The 25,035-nt window shown below is 53.0% G+C and overlaps 2 protein-coding genes and 6 pseudogenes across 2 annotated transcripts; all 8 read right to left on the reverse strand.

The window, feature by feature from the left end:
* Positions 1 to 858: 858 nt before the first annotated feature.
* LOC139601617 (feather keratin Cos2-2-like) lies at positions 859 to 1,633 on the reverse strand (annotated as a pseudogene).
* Positions 1,634 to 4,361: 2,728 nt separating this feature from the next.
* LOC139601641 (feather keratin Cos2-2-like) lies at positions 4,362 to 5,136 on the reverse strand (annotated as a pseudogene).
* A 2,729-nt stretch (positions 5,137 to 7,865) lies between these two features.
* Positions 7,866 to 8,642, reverse strand: LOC139601614 (feather keratin Cos2-2-like; annotated as a pseudogene).
* Positions 8,643 to 11,414: 2,772 nt separating this feature from the next.
* Positions 11,415 to 12,171, reverse strand: LOC139601442 (feather keratin Cos1-2-like; annotated as a pseudogene).
* Positions 12,172 to 16,065: 3,894 nt separating this feature from the next.
* On the reverse strand, positions 16,066 to 16,842 carry LOC139601443 (feather keratin Cos1-2-like; annotated as a pseudogene).
* A 1,585-nt stretch (positions 16,843 to 18,427) lies between these two features.
* On the reverse strand, positions 18,428 to 18,757 carry LOC139601551 (feather keratin Cos2-2-like). Its single transcript, XM_071450674.1, has one exon. The coding sequence runs from the start codon at positions 18,755 to 18,757 to the stop codon at positions 18,428 to 18,430; it is 330 nt and encodes a 109-aa protein (XP_071306775.1).
* A 2,429-nt stretch (positions 18,758 to 21,186) lies between these two features.
* Positions 21,187 to 21,963, reverse strand: LOC139601452 (feather keratin Cos1-2-like; annotated as a pseudogene).
* A 1,585-nt stretch (positions 21,964 to 23,548) lies between these two features.
* LOC139601552 (feather keratin Cos2-2-like) lies at positions 23,549 to 23,878 on the reverse strand. Its single transcript, XM_071450675.1, has one exon. It carries the CDS (start codon positions 23,876 to 23,878, stop codon positions 23,549 to 23,551), a length of 330 nt encoding a protein of 109 aa, XP_071306776.1.
* Between the last annotated feature and the right edge of the window lie 1,157 nt (positions 23,879 to 25,035).

Genomic DNA, 25,035 nt, shown 5'->3' on the forward strand with positions numbered 1-25,035 from the left:
GCCACAGGTTTATCAAGCAAAGACTTTCTTCCATCCCTTCCTGCCATGGTCAAGCCGCCATTACCACTTGACCCCTGAGCTTGCGCCACAGTGCCCTCTGCTGTTATGGGGAAATCATCGCACGCGCCCTGCCCAGCCTGGAGCCAGCAGCGCCCCTGCTGGCTGTGCGCGGAGGTGCGGTCCCCTCAGCCCTGTGTGTCTGGGCAGCAGCTGGTGCTGGGCCCTGCCGAGTGCTGAGGGACTGTGTGAGGTTTGGATCTCATCTCCTTGCTCATATGTGTACTGGCCACAGAAGGCAGGCCAGGCAATGAAGGAAGGATGGGAAGAGATGAGTGGTGGACTCTCCCCAAGTATTGTTAGTTCCCAACTTCACTGCTTTGGAGCCAAAGTCCCCATGATGGCCTTTGGCTGCCAAGTAGCCAGGGATGTTCTTCATCAGCTCCAAAGGAAAAGGGCACAAAAAAAAAAATACGTGCAGCAAGCCCCAAACACTGCATTCACTCCCCTTTTTATTGGGCCACCTGGAGGAATTGCCCCAGAAAAACAAACAACACGGAGACCAAGGCTTGAATGCAACACAGTTTTAATAAGTTGAAAGAAGAAAAGGAGATGGCACACAGAGAGTACCTGGAGCAGCCACTAAGATGGAGCTCCCATGTGATGTTCTTTGCACTGCTCTGCAGAGGTAGGAAGGATGGCCTGTCCACATTAGACTGCCTAGGGGAGAAAAGGAGAGGAGAATAGAACAAGGGAGCGATGGTCCAAAGCTCTAAATAGAATTTTCTGAAGCTCTATTTCCTGCCCAAAACCATGCTTTGAAGTCTTGGGCGTTGTTGCCAGAAGACATTGCCAGCAGCTTTAGCAGGGACGGCACCTGCTGCCACCATAGCAGTTGGTGATGCAGGAGATGTCAAAGCCCCCAGAGCTGATGGGCACTCCGCCAGAGCTGAGGATGTTGCCAACAGCAGCAGAGGTGGAGGATCCCACGGCGGTGTTCTGGGGGGAGGAGCTGAGGATGGGTCCAGGCAGGGTCACCAGCACAGCAGGCGGCTGAATGACAACGTGGGAGCTCTGGCACTGCCTGACACAGCACTCATTGCAGCTGCTGGCCAGCGGGCAGGGCCCACAGGGCTGGCAGCAAGGGTCACAGGGCCTGCAGCAGGACATGGCTGGGGCTCACAGGTGCACCTGGCACAGAGGGCAGGGAGAAGCACAAAGTGAGGACACGTGAGAAGCAGCAGTGCACCCAAACACCCTGCAGCCAAGGCACCTCCTGGCCCACATTGCAGTGCCCAGCTCAAAGCCCAGGAGTCACCTCAGCCAAGTCCCAGCCTCTCTCTGTCTGCACAAGACCTTCTCTCCCTTGCCCTCTCCCAGCACAAGCAGCTCTCAGCCCTGGGCTCTTGTAGCCCCTCTCAGCTGAGACCTCCAGGCAGGCAAGAGCTGCTCTTGAAGCAGCAGCAGCAGCAGGAGGAGGAGAAGAGGCTTCCCACTCACCTGATTCCTGAAGAGGAGAAGGAGGTGAGAGAAGTGGCTGAGAGAGCAGAGACTTGGGCTGCCTTTTATAGCAGTCCTGACCTGCCTCAGGCCCACAGGCACCTTAGTGGAAGTCATAATTTTGTGACCAGCTCATGTCAAATGTGCACCATCCCAGTTAATGGTAGGGGCTATGTACTGGTTTCCTGTACTGCTGCCTTTTCATTTCCCGGCTAATTCTCTGTTCTTTCCTACATGAAGAGTCATTTCTCTAAGTGCTGAAATGAGAGATTCAAGGGTTTCCTGGGCAAATCTAATGCTGGGTGCATTTAGAATGCTCAGATCATCAGCTGGCAGCATCCCCTGTGGAAAAAATATGTTCACCTGTGTCATTCCTGTGGGTTTGGTTTTGTCCAAGTTGTCAGGAAATGGGCGTCAGTCTCGTGCTTCTTGCCCACGGACTGCCATGTGAGGTATCATGACACATCATTTTCTGTTGTTTTATCCCATCACTCCATGATGGTCACTCCCCGTTGCACACAGTTCTTCATCTGCGTGTAGGGTTGGACCCTGTTGCTACTCAAACAGTGCTCAGAGAAAAATTGTGTTGGCCTCATTTGGCTCATTGTTTTTCTGCGCACTCTCTGTGGGTCCTGTGGGAATACCAGGAGTTATATGGGGCCTGATCCTTCTCAAAGATTGCTGAGTAATTGTCTGCCACACTTGCCCCCGATATCTCCCAAGCAGAGTTCCCAGAACTGCACATCTTTTCTGTCTGTTCCTGACTCTTTGCTGACTGTCTGGGGCCATACAGATCTTTGCATTATTCTATGCTTGTGTTTTTGAGCACACGTGCACCATTCTGTGCTTGGATGACCCCCCTTGAGGGCATGTGCAGGTCAGAGCGGTAGGGCTCTTCCCTGGAGTGGTCATGATCTCAGAGAGAAAGATGTTTCCTTTGCCATCAGGAATGGCACTTTGTATGGAATCTAACACTGAATGGTTGTGGCTTGAAGGTGGCAGAGAAATGAGCACTGAAATCAGCCTCTGCTTCCTGCACTCACCATTTCTTGTTTTGTGGAGAGGGAGAAACACCAGGCGGTCTGCCCACTTCTGCAGGTTGTTATCAGTCAGTGGATCCCCTTCTGGTGTAACGTTGCTGGTAGCCAGGGTGGGACAGAGGTTCCTCCTCTCCAGTCCCATGCCAGATGCATTTCTACATGGTTCTTGGACCAAAGGAACCCATATTGAATGCTTTCTCTCTTGTGAGATATAACACAGTTGGATCTACCCACATAGCATAGCTGAGTGCCCTTCCCTTCCCTTTAGTGCTTTTGAGGGTCAGAATCTTTTTGTGTCATGCTTTTTCCTTCAGTAGTTTTGTCGCATAATTTGCTAGGAATCATTAATGTTTGGTTACCTAAGAAAGAGAAAAGAAGTAGCCAAGCTCAGGGGAGGAGAGCATCTCTCCTCCCACTCTACTCTGCACTTCTTGTATCTGAGGGTTTCTCCTGGAGGCCAGAGATGCCGAGACATCAGGACAGGGAAATGGGCCTCGGTGCACCCCTGGCTCTCTTCCTTTCTCCACTTTAGGAGGGGATAGAGGCTGCAGTGCGGTGGGGAGGATTCATCACCACTATGGGTTTCTGTCTCCTGCTGCCTTTTTTCCACTGTGAGTGGAGTTCTGCTCGTAAGAGCAGCTGTTGCACTGAGACCTTGTTAACAATCTACCATAGTAAACGAGGGACTTTTCACCATATGTTCAGGTGCTCAGTATCCATACCCTGCCTTTCCTTGCAATGCTTGAAGCCAGGATGCCACTGTTGGGCCCCTGCTGCTTTTTTGGAACTGCTCTGGATTTTGCTGCACTGTAGCCCCGCAGCCCCTGTCTGTTGAGATATCTTGCAGTTCCAGCTACAGCTGCAGAGCTTCTGATACATCTCATCCACCACACCAGATTTTTGCTTGCTCCTCCTGATCCAGCTTGCTCGTCCTTGGAGTCCAGATGGGACACGGGTATCAGCAGCGCCACAGGTTTATCAAGCAAAGACTTTCTTCCATCCCTTCCTGCCATGGTCAAGCCGCCATTACCACTTGACCCCTGAGCTTGCGCCACAGTGCCCTCTGCTGTTATGGGGAAATCATCGCACGCATCGTGCCCGGCCCGGAGCCAGCAGTGCCCCTGCTGGCTGTGCCCGGAGGTGCGGTCCCCTCAGCCCTGTGTGTCTGGGCAGCAGCTGGTGCTGGGCCCTGCCGAGTGCTGAGGGACTGTGTGAGGTTTGGATCTCATCTCCTTGCTCATATGTGTACTGGCCACAGAAGGCAGGCCAGGCAATGAAGGAAGGATGGGAAGAGATGAGTGGTGGACTCTCCCCAAGTATTGTTAGTTCCCAACTTCACTGCTTTGGAGCCAAAGTCCCCATGATGGCCTTTGGCTGCCAAGTAGCCAGGGATGTTCTTCATCAGCTCCAAAGGAAAAGGGCACAAAAAAAAAAATACGTGCAGCAAGCCCCAAACACTGCATTCACTCCCCTTTTTATTGGGCCACCTGGAGGAATTGCCCCAGAAAAACAAACAACACGGAGACCAAGGCTTGAATGCAACACAGTTTTAATAAGTTGAAAGAAGAAAAGGAGATGGCACACAGAGAGTACCTGGAGCAGCCACTAAGATGGAGCTCCCATGTGGTGTTCTTTGCACTGCTCTGCAGAGCTAGGAAGGATGGCATGTCCACATTAGACTGCCTTGGGGAGAAAAGGAGAGGAGAATAGAACAAGGGAGCGATGGTCCAAAGCTCTAAATAGAATTTTCTGAAGCTCTATTTCCTGCCCAAAACCATGCTTTGAAGTCTTGGGCGTTGTTGCCAGAAGACATTGCCAGCAGCTTTAGCAGGGACGACACCTGCTGCCACCATAGCAGTTGGTGATGCAGGAGATGTCAAAGCCCCCAGAGCTGATGGGCACTCCGCCAGAGCTGAGGATGTTGCCAACAGCAGCAGAGGTGGAGGATCCCACGGCAGTGTTCTGGGGGGAGGAGCTGAGGATGGGCCCAGGCAGGGTCACCAGCACAGCAGGCGGCTCAATGACAACGTGGGAGCTCTGGCACTGCCTGACACAGCACTCATTGCAGCTGCTGCCCAGTGGGCAGGGCCCACAGGGCTGGCAGCAAGGGTCACAGGGCCTGCAGCAGGACATGGCTGGGGCTCACAGGTGCACCTGGCACAGAGGGCAGGGAGAAGCACAAAGTGAGGACACGTGAGAAGCAGCAGTGCACCCAAACACCCTGCAGCCAAGGCACCTCCTGGCCCACATTGCAGTGCCCAGCTCAAAGCCCAGGAGTCACCTCAGCCAAGTCCCAGCCTCTCTCTGTCTGCACAAGACCTTCTCTCCCTTGCCCTCTCCCAGCACAAGCAGCTCTCAGCCCTGGGCTCTTGTAGCCCCTCTCAGCTGAGACCTCCAGGCAGGCAAGAGCTGCTCTTGAAGCAGCAGCAGCAGCAGGAGGAGGAGAAGAGGCTTCCCACTCACCTGATTCCTGAAGAGGAGAAGGAGGTGAGAGAAGTGGCTGAGAGAGCAGAGACTTGGGCTGCCTTTTATAGCAGTCCTGACCTGCCTCAGGCCCACAGGCACCTTAGTGGAAGTCATAATTTTGTGACCAGCTCATGTCAAATGTGCACCATCCCAGTTAATGGTAGGGGCTATGTACTGGTTTCCTGTACTGCTGCCTTTTCATTTCCCGGCTAATTCTCTGTTCTTTCCTACATGAAGAGTCATTTCTCTAAGTGCTGAAATGAGAGATTCAAGGGTTTCCTGGGCAAATCTAATGCTGGGTGCATTTAGAATGCTCAGATCATCAGCTGGCAGCATCCCCTGTGGAAAAAATATGTTCACCTGTGTCATTCCTGTGGGTTTGGTTTTGTCCAAGTTGTCAGGAAATGGGCGTCAGTCTCGTGCTTCTTGCCCACGGACTGCCATGTGAGGTATCATGACACATCATTTTCTGTTGTTTTATCCCATCACTCCATGATGGTCACTCCCCGTTGCACACAGTTCTTCATCTGCGTGTAGGGTTGGACCCTGTTGCTACTCAAACAGTGCTCAGAGAAAAATTGTGTTGGCCTCATTTGGCTCATTGTTTTTCTGCGCACTCTCTGTGGGTCCTGTGGGAATACCAGGAGTTATATGGGGCCTGATCCTTCTCAAAGATTGCTGAGTAATTGTCTGCCACACTTGCCCCCGATATCTCCCAAGCAGAGTTCCCAGAACTGCACATCTTTTCTGTCTGTTCCTGACTCTTTGCTGACTGTCTGGGGCCATACAGATCTTTGCATTATTCTATGCTTGTGTTTTTGAGCACACGTGCACCATTCTGTGCTTGGATGACCCCCCTTGAGGGCATGTGCAGGTCAGAGCGGTAGGGCTCTTCCCTGGAGTGGTCATGATCTCAGAGAGAAAGATGTTTCCTTTGCCATCAGGAATGGCACTTTGTATGGAATCTAACACTGAATGGTTGTGGCTTGAAGGTGGCAGAGAAATGAGCACTGAAATCAGCCTCTGCTTCCTGCACTCACCATTTCTTGTTTTGTGGAGAGGGAGAAACACCAGGCGGTCTGCCCACTTCTGCAGGTTGTTATCAGTCAGTGGATCCCCTTCTGGTGTAACGTTGCTGGTAGCCAGGGTGGGACAGAGGTTCCTCCTCTCCAGTCCCATGCCAGATGCATTTCTACATGGTTCTTGGACCAAAGGAACCCATATTGAATGCTTTCTCTCTTGTGAGATATAACACAGTTGGATCTACCCACATAGCATAGCTGAGTGCCCTTCCCTTCCCTTTAGTGCTTTTGAGGGTCAGAATCTTTTTGTGTCATGCTTTTTCCTTCAGTAGTTTTGTCGCATAATTTGCTAGGAATCATTAATGTTTGGTTACCTAAGAAAGAGAAAAGAAGTAGCCAAGCTCAGGGGAGGAGGGCATCTCTCCTCCCACTCTACTCTGCACTTCTTGTATCTGAGGGTTTCTCCTGGAGGCCAGAGATGCCGAGACATCAGGACAGGGAAATGGGCCTCGGTGCACCCCTGGCTCTCTTCCTTTCTCCACTTTAGGAGGGGATAGAGGCTGCAGTGCGGTGGGGAGGATTCATCACCACTATGGGTTTCTGTCTCCTGCTGCCTTTTTTCCACTGTGAGTGGAGTTCTGCTCGTAAGTGCAGCTGTTGCACTAAGACCTTGTTAACAATCTACCATAGTAAACGAGGGACTTTTCACCATATGTTCAGGTGCTCAGTATCCATACCCTGCCTTTCCTTGCAATGCTTGAAGCCAGGATGCCACTGTTGGGCCCCTGCTGCTTTTTTGGAACTGCTCTGGATTTTGCTGCACTGTAGCCCCGCAGCCCCTGTCTGTTGAGATATCCTGCAGTTCCAGCTACAGCTGCAGAGCTTCTGATACATCTCATCCACCACATCGGATTTTTGCTTGCTCCTCCTGATCCAGCTTGCTCATCCTAGGAGTCCAGATGGGACACGGGTATCAGCAGCGCCACAGGTTTATCAAGCAAAGACTTTCTTCCATCCCTTCCTGCCATGGTCAAGCCGCCATTACCACTTGACCCCTGAGCTTGCGCCACAGTGCCCTCTGCTGTTATGGGGAAATCATCGCACGCATCGTGCCCGGCCCGGAGCCAGCAGTGCCCCTGCTGGCTGTGCGCGGAGGTGCGGTCCCCTCAGCCCTGTGTGTCTGGGCAGCAGCTGGTGCTGGGCCCTGCCGAGTGCTGAGGGACTGTGTGAGGTTTGGATCTCATCTCCTTGCTCATATGTGTACTGGCCACAGAAGGCAGGCCAGGCAATGAAGGAAGGATGGGAAGAGATGAGTGGTGGACTCTCCCCAAGTATTGTTAGTTCCCAACTTCACTGCTTTGGAGCCAAAGTCCCCATGATGGCCTTTGGCTGCCAAGTAGCCAGGGATTTTCTTCATCAGCTCCAAAGGAAAAGGGCACAAAAAAAAAAAATACGTGCAGCAAGCCCCAAACACTGCATTCACTCCCCTTTTTATTGGGCCACCTGGAGGAATTGCCCCAGAAAAACAAACAACACGGAGACCAAGGCTTGAATGCAACACAGTTTTAATAAGTTGAAAGAAGAAAAGGAGATGGCACACAGAGAGTACCTGGAGCAGCCACTAAGATGGAGCTCCCATGTGATGTTCTTTGCACTGCTCTGCAGAGCTAGGAAGGATGGCCTGTCCACATTAGACTGCCTAGGGGAGAAAAGGAGAGGAGAATAGAACAAGGGAGCGATGGTCCAAAGCTCTAAATACAATTTTCTGAAGCTCTATTTCCTGCACAAAACCATGCTTTGAAGGCTTGGGCGTTGTTGCCAGAAGACATTGCCAGCAGCTTTAGCAGGGACGGCACCTGCTGCCACCATAGCAGTTGGTGATGCAGGAGATGTCAAAGCCCCCAGAGCTGATGGGCACTCCGCCAGAGCTGAGGATGTTGCCAACAGCAGCAGAGGTGGAGGATCCCACGGCGGTGTTCTGTGGGGAGGAGCTGAGGATGGGTCCAGGCAGGGTCACCAGCACAGCAGGCGGCTCAATGACAACGTGGGAGCTCTGGCACTGCCTGACACAGCACTCATTGCAGCTGCTGGCCAGCGGGCAGGGCCCACAGGGCTGGCAGCAAGGGTCACAGGGCCTGCAGCAGGACATGGCTCGGGCTCACAGGTGCACCTGGCACAGAGGGCAGGGAGAAGCACAAAGTGAGGACACGTGAGAAGTAGCACTGCACCCAAACACCCTGCAGCCCAGGCTCCTCCTGGCCCACATTGCAGTGCCCAGCTCAAAGCCCAGGAGCCACCTCAGCCAAGTCCCAGCCTCGCTCTCTGTCTGCACAAGACCTTCTCTCCCCTGCCCATTCGCAGCACAAACAGCTCCCAGCCCTGGGCTCTTGTAGCCCCTCTCAGCTGAGACCTCTAGCCAGACAAGAACTGCTCTTGAAGCAGCAGCAGCAGGAGGAGGAGGAGAAGAGGCTTCCCACTCACCTGATTCCTGAAGAGGAGAAGGAGGTGAGAGAAGTGGCTGAGAGAGCAGAGACTTGGGCTGCCTTTTATAGCAGTCCTGACCTGCCTCAGGCCCACAGGCACTGTAGTGGAAGTCATAATTTTCTGACCAGTACATGGCAAATGTGCACCATCCCAGTTAATGGTAGGGATTCTGTCCTGGTTTCCTGTACTGCTGCCTTTTCATTTCTTGGCTAATTCTCTGTTCTTTCCTACATGAAGAGTCATTTCTCTAAGTGCTGAAATGAGAGATTCAAGGGTTTCCCGGGCAAAACCAATGCTGGGTGCATTTGGAATCCTCAGATCATCAGCTGGCAGCATCCCCTGTGGACAGATATGTTCCCCTGTGTGATTCCTGTGGGTTTGGTTTTGTCCAAGTTGTCAGGAAATGGGCGTCAGTCTCATGCTTCTTGCCCACAGACTGCCATGTGAGGTATCATGACACATCATTTTCTGTTGTTTTATCCCATCACTCTGTGATGGTCACTCACTGTTGCACACAGGTCTGCATCTGCATGTAGGGTTGGACCCTGTTGCTACTCAAACAGTGCTCAGAGAAAAATTGTGTTGGCCTCATTTGGCTCATTGTTTTTCTGCGCACTCTCTGTGGGTCCTGTGGGAATACCAGGAGTTGTATGGGGCCTGATCCTTCTCAAAGATTGCTGAGTAATTATCTGCCACACTTGTCCCCGATATCTCCCAAGCAGAGTTCCCAGAACTGCACATCTTTTCTGTCTGTTCCTGACTCTTTGCTGACTCTCTGAGGCCATACAGATCTTTGCATTATTCTATGCTTGTGTTTTTGAGCATACGTACATCATTCTGTGCTTGGGTGACCCTCCTGAGGGTATGTGCAGGTCAGAGCAGCAGGGCTCTTCCCTGGAGTGGTCATGATCTCAGAGAGAAAGATGTTTCCTTTGCCATCAGGAATGGCACTTTGTATGGAATCTAACACTGAATGGTTGTGGCTTGAAGGTGGCAGAGAAATGAGCACTGAAATCAGCCTCTGCCTCCTGCACTCTCCATTTCTTATTTTATGGAGAGGGAGAAATACCAGGCGGTCTGCCCACTTCTGCAGGTTGTTATCATTCAGTGGATCCCCTTCTGGTGGAACGTTTCTGGTGGCCAGGGTGGGACACAGGCTCCTCCTGTCCAGGCCAATGGCAGATGATTTTCCACATCTCAGCATCCTGGAGCTGACTGAGCAGGGCTGAAACCTCCCAGCAAATGGTTCTTCGACCAAAACCACCCATATTCAGCTGTTGCACTTCTGTGAGCTATAGGACAGTTGATTCTAAATACATAGCACAGCTGAGTGCTCTTCCCTTTCCTCTAGAAGCAGTGGAGGGTTAGAATCTTTTTGTTTCATTCTTTTTTCTCCAAGAATTTTTTCCCATAATTTGCTAGGAACCATTAATGACTGCGTAACTTAAGAAAGAGAAAAGAAGTGCCCAAGCTCAGGGGAGGAGGGAATTTGGCTGCACTTCTCCTGTCTGCGGGTTTCCAACTGGAGGACAGAGATGCCAAGACATTAGGACAGGGAATATGTGGTTGGGTGCAGACCCTGGCTCACTCACTCTCTCTCAGCTTTCGGATGGTAGAGAGACTGCAGCGCTGTGGGGAGAATTTGTCACCACTGCGGGGTTCCATGTCCTGCTGCCTTTCTTCTACAGTGCATGGAGCTCTGCATGTAAGTGCAGGCTTTGTACTGGGACCTTGTTAACACTCTACATCAGTTAAAGAGGGACTTTTCACTATATGTTCAGGTGTTTGGTATCTCCACCCAGCCTTTCCTTGCACTGCCTGGAGCCAGGATTCCACTGCTGGAGCACTGCTACTTCTTCAGCAATGCTCTGAGTTTTGCTGCACTGTAGCCCTGCAGCCCCAGCCTGGCGAGACATCCCGCAGTTCCAGATAACGCTGCAGAGCTTCTGATAGAGCTCATCCATCACCCAGGAACTATTACTCATTCCTGCCATTCCATCTTGTTGCTCCTGGGGGTCCGGATGGGGCATTTGGATCATCTGCCCCTCGGGCTTTGCAAAGCCAAGCCTTTCTTCCATCCCTTCCCATCTTGTTCAAGCCGCCATTAGCTCTTGACCCCTGAGCTCGCACCACGGCGCCCTCTGCTGCCATGGGGGAATCATTGCATGCGCCCTGCCTGGCCCGGAGCCAGCAGCGCCCCTGCTGGCTGTGCCCAGAGGTGCGGTCCCCTCAGCCCTGTGTGTCTGGGCAGCAGCTGGGCCCTGCCGAGTGCTGAGGGACTGTGTGAGGTTTGGATTTCATCTCCTTGTTGCCAGGAGGGCTGGCCGAAGGCCCTAGGCCAGGCAATGAAGGAAGGATAGATACAGATGAGTTGTGGGCTGTCCCCAATTGTTGTTCATTCCCATTCCCACTCCTTTGGAGCCAAAGTCCCCATGATGGCCTTTGGCTGCCGAGTAGCCAGGGATGTTCTTCATTAGCTCCAAGAGAAAAGGGAACCAAAGAGAATCCACTGCAGCGAGCACCAAACATTGAATTCTCCCCCGCTTTTTTTGGGCCACCTGGAGGAGTTGCCCCAGAACAACAGAGAACACAGAGACCAAGGCTTGAATGCAACACAGTTTTAATAAGTTGAAAGAAGAAAAGGAGATGGCTCACAGAGAGTACCTGGAGCAGCCACTAAGGTGGAGCTCCCATGTGGTGTTCTTTGCACTGCTCTGCAAAGGTAGGAAAGACGGCAGGTCCACACTAGACTGCCCTGGGTATTGCAGGACAGAAATGGAGAGGAGAATAGAACAAGGGAGCGATGGTCCAAAGCTCTAAATACAATTTTCTGAAGCTCTATTTCCTGCCCAAAACCATGCTTTGAAGTCTTGGGCGTTGTTGCCAGAAGACATTGCCAGCAGCTTTAGCAGGGACGGCACCTGCTGCCACCATAGCAGTTGGTGATGCAGGAGATGTCAAAGCCCCCAGAGCTGATGGGCACTCCGCCAGAGCTGAGGATGTTGCCAACAGCAGCAGAGGTGGAGGATCCCACGGCGGTGTTCTGGGGGAAGGAGCTGAGGATGGGCCCAGGCAGGGTCACCAGCACAGGGGAGGGTTCAATGACAACGTGGGAGCTCTGGCACTGCCTGACACAGCACTCATTGCAGCTGCTGGCCAGCGGGCAGGGCCCACAGGGCTGGCAGCAAGGGTCACAGGGCTTGCAGCAGGACATGGCTCAGGGTCACAGGTGCACCTGGCACAGAGGGCAGGGAGAAGCACAAAGTGAGGACACGTGAGAAGCAGCACTGCACCCAAACACCCTGCAGCCCAGGCACCTCCTGGCCCACATTGCAGTGCCCAGCTCAAAGCCCAGGAGCCACCTCAGCCAAGTCCCAGCCTCTGTCTGCACAAGACCTTCTCTCCCCTGCCCTCTCCCTGCAGAAGCAGCTCCCGGCCCTGGGCTCTTGTAGCCCCTCTCAGCTGAGACCTCCAGCCAGGCAAGAGCTGCTCTTGAAGCAGGAGGAGGAGAAGAGGCTTCCCACTCACCTGATTCCTGAAGAGGAGAAGGAGGTGAGAGAAGTGGATGGGAGAGCAGAGACTTGGGCTGCCTTTTATAGCAGTCCTGCACTGCCTCCTGCCTGAGACACTTAGTAGAACTAATAATTTTCTGACCACGTCATGTGAAATATGCACCAGTCCAGGTAATTGTATGGGCTGTCCTGTTTTCCTGTACTGCTGCCTTTTCATTTCCTGGCTAATTCCTCATGCTTTCCTATATGAATTGCTACTTCTCTAAGTGTTGGGGTGAGAGGTTCTATAATTTCTAGGGCAGAAAGATGTCAGCACAGGCAGAAGACTCTGATCAAGGGCCAGTGGCATCCCATATAGTCAGGTAATTTTCACTCATGTCATTCCTGTGTGTTTATTTTTGTCCAAGTTGTCAGGAAATGGGCATCACTCTTGTGCTTCACTTCCACGTGCCCAAGGACTCCCATGTGAGGGGACATGCTGTATGTCCACAGCAGACTTCCTAGCTGGTGATGCTTCTTGGCCTTATTTGAGCATGCAGAATATTGTTTGGCTCCATGCAAATATCTGTAAGCCCTCATGTGTCTGTCTGAGCTCGGGAACCCTCATCCTGGGAGCATGTGCAGGTCATGGCCAGAGGACTCTCCCCTGGTGAGCCCTTGAGCCCCGCAGTGCTGCCTGTTGCACTTGTAGAATGAGCCAATTTACAGCTGAATGGTGCAGCCTTTGGCCTTACAGAGAAGTGTCCAGGGAACTGAAACACAGCCTGCACCTCCTGCACCCTTCCTTTCTTGCTTTATATTCAGGGAGAAAGGCCAATAAATTGTTCTGGCCTCAGCAGGCTGTTATCCCTGAATCAATCCTTTCTGGTGCAGTGTTGCTGGTGACCAAGATGGGACACAGCCTCCTCATGTCAGGGCCAATGCAAGATGCACTTCTACAGCTCAGCAACCTGGTTGAGATCTTCCTACAAGTATGTCTTCAACTGGAGGCACCATGTTCATGTATTGCTCCACTGTGAGATGAAGGAGAGTTTCTCTGGAGGAGTCAACAGCTTTGAGTCAAACTCCCTGGGTTTTCTAGCCCAGGTTTTCTATATCCGCCCCTGCAAAAAACTGAATCTCAGGGCCTAGCAATCATGCCTTGGGACAGGAAAATGTGACTTGGGACAAACTGATGAATTTCTGCTTCATTTTCTTATGCAGGTCCGGCAGTATTGCACAGAAAGAAACTGTTGCATTCCAACTGTAACCCTCCATTCTGCATCCAACTGTGCTCCTTAAGGGTGGTGGAAATAGAAGAACCAGGAACAAAGAAGAGGAAAAGAAAGAAAAAGAGGTGGGGATGGAGTAAAGGCATTTTAGTGCTTTTTTCCCCCTGTTTCTCACAATAGGGTGAATGTTCTCCAAGTCAAGCCTGTTTTTTCCTCTGCTGGTGATGATGAGTAATCCCACTGTTTTTACCTTAACTCACAACCTTTTTCAAGTTACTTTCCCATGACCCATAAAGGATGGAGAGTGAGACAGCAGCTGGGTGTGTCTGAAAGCTAGTTAAGGTCTCTGTTGTTCTGTAACAATTATGGTAATGAGAAGTGTCTTTAGTATTTTTCATTTACGCAGCATTTTTCCGATTTCTGTGTGTGCCAGCAGAAGCAAATCTCTTTCTCCCACTGTTCCTCTCAGAGGACAGTGGGCAATGCTGTCATTTGGCTTTTGTGCTTGTGGTGCACCCTTTCTTGCAGGACATGTTTAATGAGGATCCAGACAGGAAAGGACCACACTGTCTCAGTTTAGAGGCAAGTTTAGGTGAAAAACACTCTGGAATGAGTATTTAGTCTAAAAAAATAGTTCCAGCAATCATTTTCCGCAAATGACACAAATGAGAAATGAATGCTAGTGAATGAAAGTGAAGAAAACCCCAACCATTTATTGACAGAGTGCCCACACAGCATGGGAAAAAGTAAATAAATGTTAGATATTCAACTGTCAGACCTTGCTCCTCCCATCCCTTCCCCTCTCCCCACCAGGAAAAAAACCCAAAATGCCAGGCAAAGAAAAAAAAAACACAACAGCCTGCCACGTGGTGAGGAGAAAGATGGCAATGGCTCCTGTCTCGGGGGAAAAAAGTTCCGAAGCTTCATGCAGCTTCTTGGGGAAACAGATGGGAACCTGGTGAATCCCTGGGTTTGGTCCTCCACAGCAGATGAAGCAGGAAGGGAAAAAAAACCTTCTTGCCTAAACTAACAGAAAAACAAGCAGACCAAGGGAAAAAATCAGACTGCCCAGCACTCCTGACACTTGGGGAGTGAGGCTTGAAAAAGCCTGCCAAAGGACTGAATGCCCCTCCCTCCCCTGGGACCCACCTTTGAGATGAAGCAACCACTTCTGGGGCATGGAGCAGATGATAAGGGAATAGACTAATCATAGTAAAACCAGCCCAAAACACACACACAGCCAGAAGCTGGAATGCAGGAGATTTTAAAGAGTCTACAGAGAAATATAAATTTTGGAGAGGAGGCAAGAGTGAAAAAACTCAGCATGGAAAACCCAAGCAGGTCCCAACAGAGGGAGAAGTGAGGGAAATCTGCCCTAGGCTAGTCAAGGATCAAGGATAAGAATCAAAGCTGAAAAAAGCAGAAAATAAATAAAAAAGGAAAAAGTGGGAAAGGAGAAAGCAGTGGAAAGGACTTAGAAGCATGGACCATGTTTTCAGAGTGTCTAGGCAGGACCATTCTGAAGAACTTTCCCTTTGAAGAACAGGAGGCACATGTTCAGCCATGGCCACACAATATCCTTGTTAGGAGTCTGGAATCATCATCTCAGCTCCTTGTCTGGTCTTTCACTGGAGTCTTTAGTAAGATGGGCATCTCCAGCTGCAATTGTGGCAGCTGGTGATGCAGGAGATGTAAAAGCCCCCTGGGTTGATGGGAACCCTTTCAGAGCTGAGGATGCTGCCAAAAGCAGCAGAGGTGGAGGATCCAGCCGGTGCCAGCCATTGACAAACACTCAGCCCCCAGTTCCTTCTCTACAGGAGCCTAGACAGGGCCAAGGCATCCACATCTCTCAAGGGCAATCCCAAACCCAGGCCATGCCTTTGATGCCACCTCCAGGCAGCCTTGGGGCCCTCTGCTGTTGCCCAGTCTCCTTTCTCCTGACTCATGGAGAAGGGTTGATATGACAGGGTTTGAGTGGCTCTGTGGGGATGGGGGAGTCCCCTGACCACAGAGGCCTTTGCCCCATATTCCAGGAGCTGTGGGAAAATGATGCTGTCAATGAAATTGAGGGATGTGGAGAGAAACTGTTATCCATGTCTGGGAGGTGATTGCTGGAATATGGGGGAGTTTGTGCTCTCTCAAATCCAGAAGAGGAAACAGTGGCAGCCTTCAACATGGTGCGAGGATACTTTTGGTTTTGGTTCCATTGTCGTGCTCACTTGATCCTGTGCAACCATTCAGCTCTGCCTGTGAACTTAGAAGCTGAGCAAAAGACTAATGTGAGGGAGGTGTCTGGCGAGAGGAGGTTGTGGAATATCCCCAGGCACTGCTGGTTCCCATTCTCGTTCACCATTTGACATCATCTTCTCCTGATGATCATTATTGGGGATTTGTTTGGGAGCTACAATAGAAAAGCCACAAAGCAAAGGCCACCACGGAGCATCCACCCTCGGCTTCCTCCAGGTTTAGCTTTGCGCTGAATGGAAGAGTTCCCAAACACGGAAGGAGAAAGTAGAGGGCCAGGTTTGGATGCAAAAGAACTTTATTGAGTCAAAGGAAGAGAAGGAGGTAGCACAAAGAGGACACCAGGAGTAGACACAGGGGGACAGTGGGGGTGTCCATTTGCCTGGCCTGCAGAGGGATGGAGGGAGGCAAACAGGCCCCACTGGGCTGACATTGGGTGGTGCAGACAGGAAAGGCAGGGAAGGGAAGAGAGTGGAAGATAACAGGAGTAAATGAAGGGGACAAATCCATTGTTCCAAAGATCCATCTTCAGTGCAGCTCCATGTTCAGAGGTTGTGGAGGTTCTTGCCTGAGGATGTCACCAGCAGCTTTAGCAGGGGCGACAACAACTGCTGCCATAGCAGTTGGTGATGCAGGAGATGTCAAAGCCCCCAGAGCTGATGGGCACTCCGCCAGAGCTGAGGATGTTGCCAACAGCAGCCGAGGTGGAGGATCCCACGGCAGTGTTCTGGGGGAAGGAGCTGAGGATGGGCCCAGGCAGGGTCACCAGCACAGGGGAGGGTTCAATGACAACGTGGGAGCTCTGGCACTGCCTGACACAGCACTCATTGCAGCTGCTGGCCAGCGGGCAGGGCCCACAGGGCTGGCAGCAAGGGTCACAGGGCCTGCAGCAGGACATGGCTGGGGATCACAGGTGCACCTGGCACAGAGGGCAGGGAGAAGCACAAAGTGAGGACACGTGAGAAGCAGCACTGCACCCAAACACCCTGCAGCCCAGGCACCTCCTGGCCCACATTGCAGTGCCCAGCTCAAAGCCCAGGAGCCACCTCAGCCAAGTCCCAGCCTCGTTCTCTGTCTGCACAAGACCTTCTCTCCCCTGCCCTCTCCCAGCACAAGCAGCTCCCAGCCCTGGGCTCTTGTAGCCCCTCTCAGCTGAGACCTCCAGCCAGGCAAGAGCTGCTCTTGAAGCAGCAGCAGCAGCAGGAGGAGGAGGAGAGTCTTCCCACTCACCTGATTCCTGAAGAGGAGAAGGAGGTGAGAGAAGTGGATGAGAGAGCAGAGACTTGGGCTGCCTTTTATAGCAGACCTGCCCTGCCTCAGGCTCACAGGCACCTTTGTGGAAGCCATAATTTTGTGACCAGCTCATGTCAAATGTGCACCATCCCAGTTAATGGTAGGGGCTGTGGCCTGATTTCCTGCACTGCAGCCTCTATTTCCTGGCTTCTGCCCTGTGCGTGCCTATCTAAAGAATCCTTCTAGTGCCAGCAATGAGAGATCCAAGAACTTCCAGGATATAAACACGTCGGAGGAGGCAGCACCATGGTCTGGTGGCATTCCATGCTGGCTCATGACCTGAACCTGTGTCATTCCTGTGGGTTTCTTTGTGGCAAAGCTCTCAGGGCATCACTCTCATTCTTCCTCTATCCCGGCCCATCTCTCCCGCATCCCTTTGTGACATCCCATGAGTTTTCACGTGCAGCCTGTTTTCCTGGCCCATTTTGGGAATGGATAGGGGACAGAAGGTGTTCTTTGTGGTCTTGTTCCCTCTCTATTGCATCTCCCTTTGGTCAGCACTCCATGGCTGCTTCTGCAGCTCATTCCCGCTCTTGCCCTGGGCTGGACTCCGAGCTGTGCTCGGTGGTCCTTGGCTGGATGGATGGTGCCCAGCAAGCTGCTCTGTCAATCCCCTTTCTCAGGCAGAAAGACAAGAGAAAACCAAACTGATATCTACTTGAAGTTTGAGAGAAGGCAGTTTTCCAAAGCTAAAATGAAAGTTTATGCAAGCACAAGTACACTGGGAAAGAAAATCAGGGATTGGCCTCCTTCCATTGAGAAGTGAGCGCTGGCAATTTCCCAGGAAGCAGGGCTTCCTCCTGTGTCATGGTTGCTCATGATGGCTCACTTTGTACCTAAGGCTGCAGGAATGGGCTCTGTGAGAAGAGTCCAGTGGCTCCAGCCAGCTGTGACTGAGTCAGCTCCAGCTGTGTCCAAAGGGGACTCAGCGCTGCCCAGCACTGAGCACATTTGTCCCACTGCGGATGCCTCTGAGAAAGCAGATTTCATTGGCAATGGTTTGGGCTGGAAAGCAACTTCAAAACCATTTCTTTCCCATTCTCCTTTCCTCAACAGGTGGGCACTCACTAAACCAGTTGTGTTTAAACCACCCACTTGCTCCAAGCTGTGTCCAGACTGGTGTTGCACCCATGCAGGGCTGAGGAATCTAAAGCCTTCCTGGACATGTTGTTTCTATGCCTCACCTATCTCACAGAGAGAGGATATCTTTGCCACTTTCAAGGCAAAGGTAACAAACAAAATTGCACTGCAGGAGTTGCAACACTGTGCTTCCTCCACCCTTTTTCCAGTAAGCAAACTGACGGAGTTGTCCGATAAAGAAGGAGGAATCAGAGGGCGAGCTTTGAATGCAACAGGAACTTTATTGAGTCAAAAGAAGTGGAGAAGAAGGCTCAGAGAGGGCGCCCAAGGGCAGCCACGAATATGCAGCAGGGCTGTCAGATGTCCTGGGCTGCCAAGGGAAGGAAGCCAGCAGGTCCCACTAGGCTGGCATTGAGTAGTGGTGACAGGAAAGGAAGGGAAGAGAAAAAAGAGAAGAGGAGAAGAAGGAAGCAATTCTCTGATGGCCTAAACCCCAATGTGTTAAGTTCTGCCATCATTCCATCACCATGATCCGAGTTCTTGGAGGTTCTGGCCTGAGGAGGTTGGCGGCACCATCTTTAGCAGGGACGACAGCATCTGCTGCCACCATAGCAGTTGGTGATGCAGGAGATGTCAAAGCCGCCAGAGCTGATGGGCACTCCCTCAGAGCTGAGGATGCTGCCAACAGCAGCAGAGGTGGAGGATCCCACGGCGGTGTTCTGGGGGAAGGAGCTGAGGATGGGCCCAGGCAGGGTCACCAGCACAGCAGGCGGCTGAATGACAACGTGGGAGCTCTGGCACTGCCTGACACAGCACTCATTGCAGCTGCTGGCCAGCGGGCAGGGCCCACAGGACTGGCAGCAAGGCTCACAGGGCCGGCACTGCTGGCACTTCTCAGAGCAGGACATGTCTGGAGCCTGGCGCTGCACCTGGCACAGAGGGCAGGGAGGAAGCAGAGCACACGCACGCCTCAGACACAGCCCGCAAGGCACCCCCAGCAGCACAAGGCCCCTGCTGCCTGCACAGCTCCAGCCTGGCCAGCCCCAACCTGGGCATCCTTTGCCTCAGCCCAGCACGCTCCTTCCCAGCTCAGCCAGGCCCAGCTCTGCTCCTGCCTAACCTGGAGGAAAATCAGCACCTCAGCCCAGCCCCAGCCTCTGCACAGAACACACGCTCTCCCCTCTGCCCACACCAGCACCATTGCAGAACAGCCCCAGAAGGACAAGGAGCAGCAACAAGGGCCACAAAGGTCAATGCTGCCATGCACAGGGTGCAGGAGAAAGGGGCTTCCAACTCACCTGGTTCCCAAGGAGCAGGAGGTGACAGGAGTGGTGGAGAGAGCCCCCAGTTGGGCTGCCTTTTATCCTGGCCCCACAGTGCCTCAGGGCCCACAGTTTGTGCTGTGTAGGTGACGATATTCCTGCATGATCCCAAATGAATGGAAAGATCTCTGGGAATGGAATGGCATGAGTTGGATTTTCCCTCTACCATGACTTTGCATTTCCTGGCTTACCTCATTCCCAATCCCTCAGGGACACTTCTTCTGAGTGCTGGTATGCAAGATTCCATGATTCCTGGGGCCAAGGATGTGTCCGTGTGGGTAAGAGACATGAACTAGGTGCAGAAAGGATCACAAGGAAGGAGGTGATGGCTGCCTGAGGCATTCTTTGGGACATTTCATGTTCCTGCTGACTGGAAGTGCCTCATCTTCTCCCAGCCCTCCAGGCTTTGGCTCATCAGCCAATCGCTGTCCTTCATGCCTTGCCTTTGAGGTAAAACCTCTTTGCCTTCCTCCTCGTCCTTCACAGTGCATGAGACTCCTGTAGCAGTGCTGCCTGAGCTTCTGTCCTGCTTGGTGTTGCCAGAATCTGCTCTGGCTGGGAGCTCCCCAGCATCTCCTCAGTCCCATCCCTTCCTCAGGCCTCTGCCCCATGTGCTCCCCCACAATCATGTGTGTGGCAGTGTGGCTGTGGCCCCAGTGTGTGCCAGTGTCTGCACATGCCTGTGCTTGTGCCCTGCTGGGAACAGCCCCTGAGAGCCTCTGGCCTGCACGGGGATGGTTGGGCACAGGGCAGGGCCCTTGTGTGCACCCCCCTGGCCGTGTGCCTGTGCCCGTGTGCTGGGCTCTGTGCTCTGGGCTCATCTCTGAGCACACCTGGCCAGGCTGGCAGTGTGTCAGTGCCCTGGCTGTGTGTGCAAGCTGGGCCTGAGCTGAGCTCTCAGCCCAGCCATTGCACGGCCTCTAGGGCCTTCCCTGCCCAGCAGTGCCAGCCCCTGACACACACTCAGCCCCCAGTTCCTTCTCTGCAGGAGACTGGACAGGGCCACAGCACCCACATCTCTCAAAGACAATCCCAATCCCAGGCCATGCCTTTGTTGCCACCTCCAGGCAGCCTTGGGGCCCTCAGCTGTTGCCCAGGGTCCTTGTTCCCGACTCATGGAGAAGGGTTGATATGACAGGGTTTGAGTGGCTCTGTGGGGATGGGGGAGTCCCCTGACCACAGAGGCCTTTGCCCCATATTCCAGGAGCTGTGGGAAAATGATGCTGTCAATGAAATTGAGGGATGTGGAGAGAAACTGTTATCCGTGTCTGGGAGGTGAATGCCGGAATATGGGGGAGTTTGTGCTCTCTCAAATCCAGAAGAGGAAACAGTGGCAGCCTTCAACATGGTGCGAGGATACTTTTGCTTTTGGTTCCATTGTCGTGCTCACTTGATCCTGTGCAACCATTCAGCTCTGCCTGTGAACTTAGAAGCTGAGCAAAAGACTAATGTGAGGGAGGTGTGTGGCGAGAGGAGGTTGTGGAATATCCCCAGGCACTGGTCTTTCCCATTCTCTGTCACCATTTGACATCATCTTCTCCTGATGATCACTATTTTGGGGAAGCCAGGGATTTGTTTGGGAGCTACAATAGAAAAGCCACAAAGCAAAGGCCACCACGGAGCATCCACCCTCGGCTTCCTCCAGATTTAGCCTTGCGCTGAATGGAAGAGTTCCCAAACACGGAAGGAGAAAGTAGAGGGCCAGGTTTGGATGCAAAAGAACTTTATTGAGTCAAAGGAAGAGAAGGAGGTAGCACAAAGAGGACACCAGGAGTAGACACAGGGGGACAGTGGGGGTGTCCATTTGCCTGGCCTGCAGAGGGATGGAGGGAGGCAAACAGGCCCCACTGGGCTGACATTGGGTGGTGCAGACAGGAAAGGCAGGGAAGGGAAGAGAGTGGAAGATAACAGGAGTAAATGAAGGGGACAAATCCATTGTTCCAAAGATCCATCTTCAGTGCAGCTCCATGTTCAGAGGTTGTGGAGGTTCTTGCCTGAGGATGTCTGCAGCAGCTTTAGCAGGGGCGACAACAACTGCTGCCATAGCAGTTGGTGATGCAGGAGATGTCAAAGCCCCCAGAGCTGATGGGCACTCCGCCAGAGCTGAGGATGTTGCCAACAGCAGCAGAGGTGGAGGATCCCACGGCGGTGTTCTGGGGGAAGGAGCTGAGGATGGGCCCAGGCAGGGTCACCAGCACAGGGGAGGGTTCAATGACAACGTGGGAGCTCTGGCACTGCCTGACACAGCACTCATTGCAGCTGCTGGCCAGCGGGCAGGGCCCACAGGGCTGGCAGCAAGGGTCACAGGGCCTGCAGCAGGACATGGCTGGGGCTCACAGGTGCACCTGGCACAGAGGGCAGGGAGAAGCACAAAGTGAGGACACGTGAGAAGCAGCACTGCACCCAAACACCCTGCAGCCCAGGCACCTCCTGGCCCACATTGCAGTGCCCAGCTCAAAGCCCAGGAGCCACCTCAGCCAAGTCCCAGCCTCGCTCTCTGTCTGCACAAGACCTTCTCTCCCCTGCCCTCTCCCAGCACAAGCAGCTCCCAGCCCTGGGCTCTTGTAGCCCCTCTCAGCTGAGACCTCCAGCCAGGCAAGAGCTGCTCTTGAAGCAGCAGCAGCAGCAGGAGGAGGAGGAGAGTCTTCCCACTCACCTGATTCCTGAAGAGGAGAAGGAGGTGAGAGAAGTGGATGAGAGAGCAGAGACTTGGGCTGCCTTTTATAGCAGACCTGCCCTGCCTCAGGCTCACAGGCACCTTTGTGGAAGCCATAATTTTGTGACCAGCTCATGTCAAATGTGCACCATCCCAGTTAATGGTAGGGGCTGTGGCCTGATTTCCTGCACTGCAGCCTCTATTTCCTGGCTTCTGCCCTGTGCGTGCCTATCTAAAGAATCCTTCTAGTGCCAGCAATGAGAGATCCAAGAACTTCCAGGATATAAACACGTCGGAGGAGGCAGCACCATGGTCTGGTGGCATTCCATGCAGGCTCATGACCTGAACCTGTGTCATTCCTGTGGGTTTCTTTGTGGCAAAGCTCTCAGGGCATCACTCTCATTCTTCCTCTATCCCGGCCCATCTCTCCCGCATCCCTTTGTGACATCCCATGAGTTTTCACGTGCAGCCTGTTTTCCTGGCCCATTTTGGGAATGGATAGGGGACAGAAGGTGTTCTTTGTGGTCTTGTTCCCTCTCTATTGCATCTCCCTTTGGTCAGCACTCCATGGCTGCCTCTGCAGCTCATTCCCCCTCTTGCCCTGGGCTGGACTCCGAGCTGTGCTCGGTGGCCCTTGGCTGGATGGATGGTGCCCAGCAAGCTGCTCTGTCAATCCCCTTTCTCAGGCAGAAAGACAAGAGAAAACCAAACTGATATCTACTTGAAGTTTGAGAGAAGGCAGTTTTCCAAAGCTAAAATGAAAGTTTATGCAAGCACAAGTACACTGGGAAAGAAAATCAGGGATTGGCCTCCTTCCATTGAGAAGTGAGCGCTGGCAATTTCCCAGGAAGCAGGGCTTCCTCCTGTGTCATGGTTGCTCATGATGGCTCACTTTGTACCTAAGGCTGCAGGAATGGGCTCTGTGAGAAGAGTCCAGTGGCTCCAGCCAGCTGTGACTGAGTCAGCTCCAGCTGTGTCCAAAGGGGACTCAGCGCTGCCCAGCACTGAGCACATTTGTCCCACTGCGGATGCCTCTGAGAAAGCAGATTTCATTGGCAATGGTTTGGGCTGGAAAGCAACTTCAAAACCATTTCTTTCCCATTCTCCTTTCCTCAACAGGTGGGCACTCACTAAACCAGTTGTGTTTAAACCACCCACTTGCTCCAAGCTGTGTCCAGACTGGTGTTGCACCCATGCAGGGCTGAGGAATCTAAAGCCTTCCTGGACATGTTGTTTCTATGCCTCACCTATCTCACAGAGAGAGGATATCTTTGCCACTTTCAAGGCAAAGGTAACAAACAAAATTGCACTGCAGGAGTTGCAACACTGTGCTTCCTCCACCCTTTTTCCAGTAAGCAAACTGACGGAGTTGTCCGATAAAGAAGGAGGAATCAGAGGGCGAGCTTTGAATGCAACAGGAACTTTATTGAGTCAAAAGAAGTGGAGAAGAAGGCTCAGAGAGGGCGCCCAAGGGCAGCCACGAATATGCAGCAGGGCTGTCAGATGTCCTGGGCTGCCAAGGGAAGGAAGCCAGCAGGTCCCACTAGGCTGGCATTGAGTAGTGGTGACAGGAAAGGAAGGGAAGAGAAAAAAGAGAAGAGGAGAAGAAGGAAGCAATTCTCTGATGGCCTAAACCCCAATGTGTTAAGTTCTGCCATCATTCCATCACCATGATCCGAGTTCTTGGAGGTTCTGGCCTGAGGAGGTTGGCGGCACCATCTTTAGCAGGGACGACAGCATCTGCTGCCACCATAGCAGTTGGTGATGCAGGAGATGTCAAAGCCGCCAGAGCTGATGGGCACTCCCTCAGAGCTGAGGATGCTGCCAACAGCAGCAGAGGTGGAGGATCCCACGGCGGTGTTCTGGGGGAAGGAGCTGAGGATGGGCCCAGGCAGGGTCACCAGCACAGCAGGCGGCTGAATGACAACGTGGGAGCTCTGGCACTGCCTGACACAGCACTCATTGCAGCTGCTGGCCAGCGGGCAGGGCCCACAGGACTGGCAGCAAGGCTCACAGGGCCGGCACTGCTGGCACTTCTCAGAGCAGGACATGTCTGGAGCCTGGCGCTGCACCTGGCACAGAGGGCAGGGAGGAAGCAGAGCACACGCACGCCTCAGACACAGCCCGCAAGGCACCCCCAGCAGCACAAGGCCCCTGCTGCCTGCACAGCTCCAGCCTGGCCAGCCCCAACCTGGGCATCCTTTGCCTCAGCCCAGCACGCTCCTTCCCAGCTCAGCCAGGCCCAGCTCTGCTCCTGCCTAACCTGGAGGAAAATCAGCACCTCAGCCCAGCCCCAGCCTCTGCACAGAACACACGCTCTCCCCTCTGCCCACACCAGCACCATTGCAGAACAGCCCCAGAAGGACAAGGAGCAGCAACAAGGGCCACAAAGGTCAATGCTGCCATGCACAGGGTGCAGGAGAAAGGGGCTTCCAACTCACCTGGTTCCTAAGGAGCAGGAGGTGACAGGAGTGGTGGAGAGAGCCCCCAGTTGGGCTGCCTTTTATCCTGGCCCCACAGTGCCTCAGGGCCCACAGTTTGTGCTGTGTAGGTGACGATATTCCTGCATGATCCCAAATGAATGGAAAGATCTCTGGGAATGGAATGGCATGAGTTGGATTTTCCCTCTACCATGACTTTGCATTTCCTGGCTTACCTCATTCCCAATCCCTCAGGGACACTTCTTCTGAGTGCTGGTATGCAAGATTCCATGATTCCTGGGGCCAAGGATGTGTCCGTGTGGGTAAGAGACATGAACTAGGTGCAGAAAGGATCACAAGGAAGGAGGTGATGGCTGCCTGAGGCATTCTTTGGGACATTTCATGTTCCTGCTGACTGGAAGTGCCTCATCTTCTCCCAGCCCTCCAGGCTTTGGCTCATCAGCCAACCGCTGTCCTTCATGCCTTGCCTTTGAGGTAAAACCTCTTTGCCTTCCTCCTCGTCCTTCACAGTGCATGAGACTCCTGTAGCAGTGCTGCCTGAGCTTCTGTCCTGCTTGGTGTTGCCAGAATCTGCTCTGGCTGGGAGCTCCCCAGCATCTCCTCAGTCCCATCCCTTCCTCAGGCCTCTGCCCCATGTGCTCCCCCACAATCATGTGTGTGGCAGTGTGGCTGTGGCCCCAGTGTGTGCCAGTGTCTGCACATGCCTGTGCTTGTGCCCTGCTGGGAACAGCCCCTGAGAGCCTCTGGCCTGCACGGGGATGGTTGGG

This window comes from Agelaius tricolor, unplaced genomic scaffold, assembly GCF_023055355.1.
Source record: "Agelaius tricolor isolate 1412-34295 unplaced genomic scaffold, bAgeTri1.0.p SCAF_31, whole genome shotgun sequence".
In the NCBI taxonomy this organism is placed as follows: domain Eukaryota; kingdom Metazoa; phylum Chordata; class Aves; order Passeriformes; family Icteridae; genus Agelaius; species Agelaius tricolor.

Bases quoted from the DNA above. Each gene is read 5' to 3' on its own strand.
- LOC139601551 (XM_071450674.1), bottom strand. From the start codon at position 18,757: ATGTCCTGCTCTGAGAAGTGCCAGCAGTGCCGGCCCTGTGAGCCTTGC.
- LOC139601552 (XM_071450675.1), bottom strand. From the start codon at position 23,878: ATGTCCTGCTCTGAGAAGTGCCAGCAGTGCCGGCCCTGTGAGCCTTGC.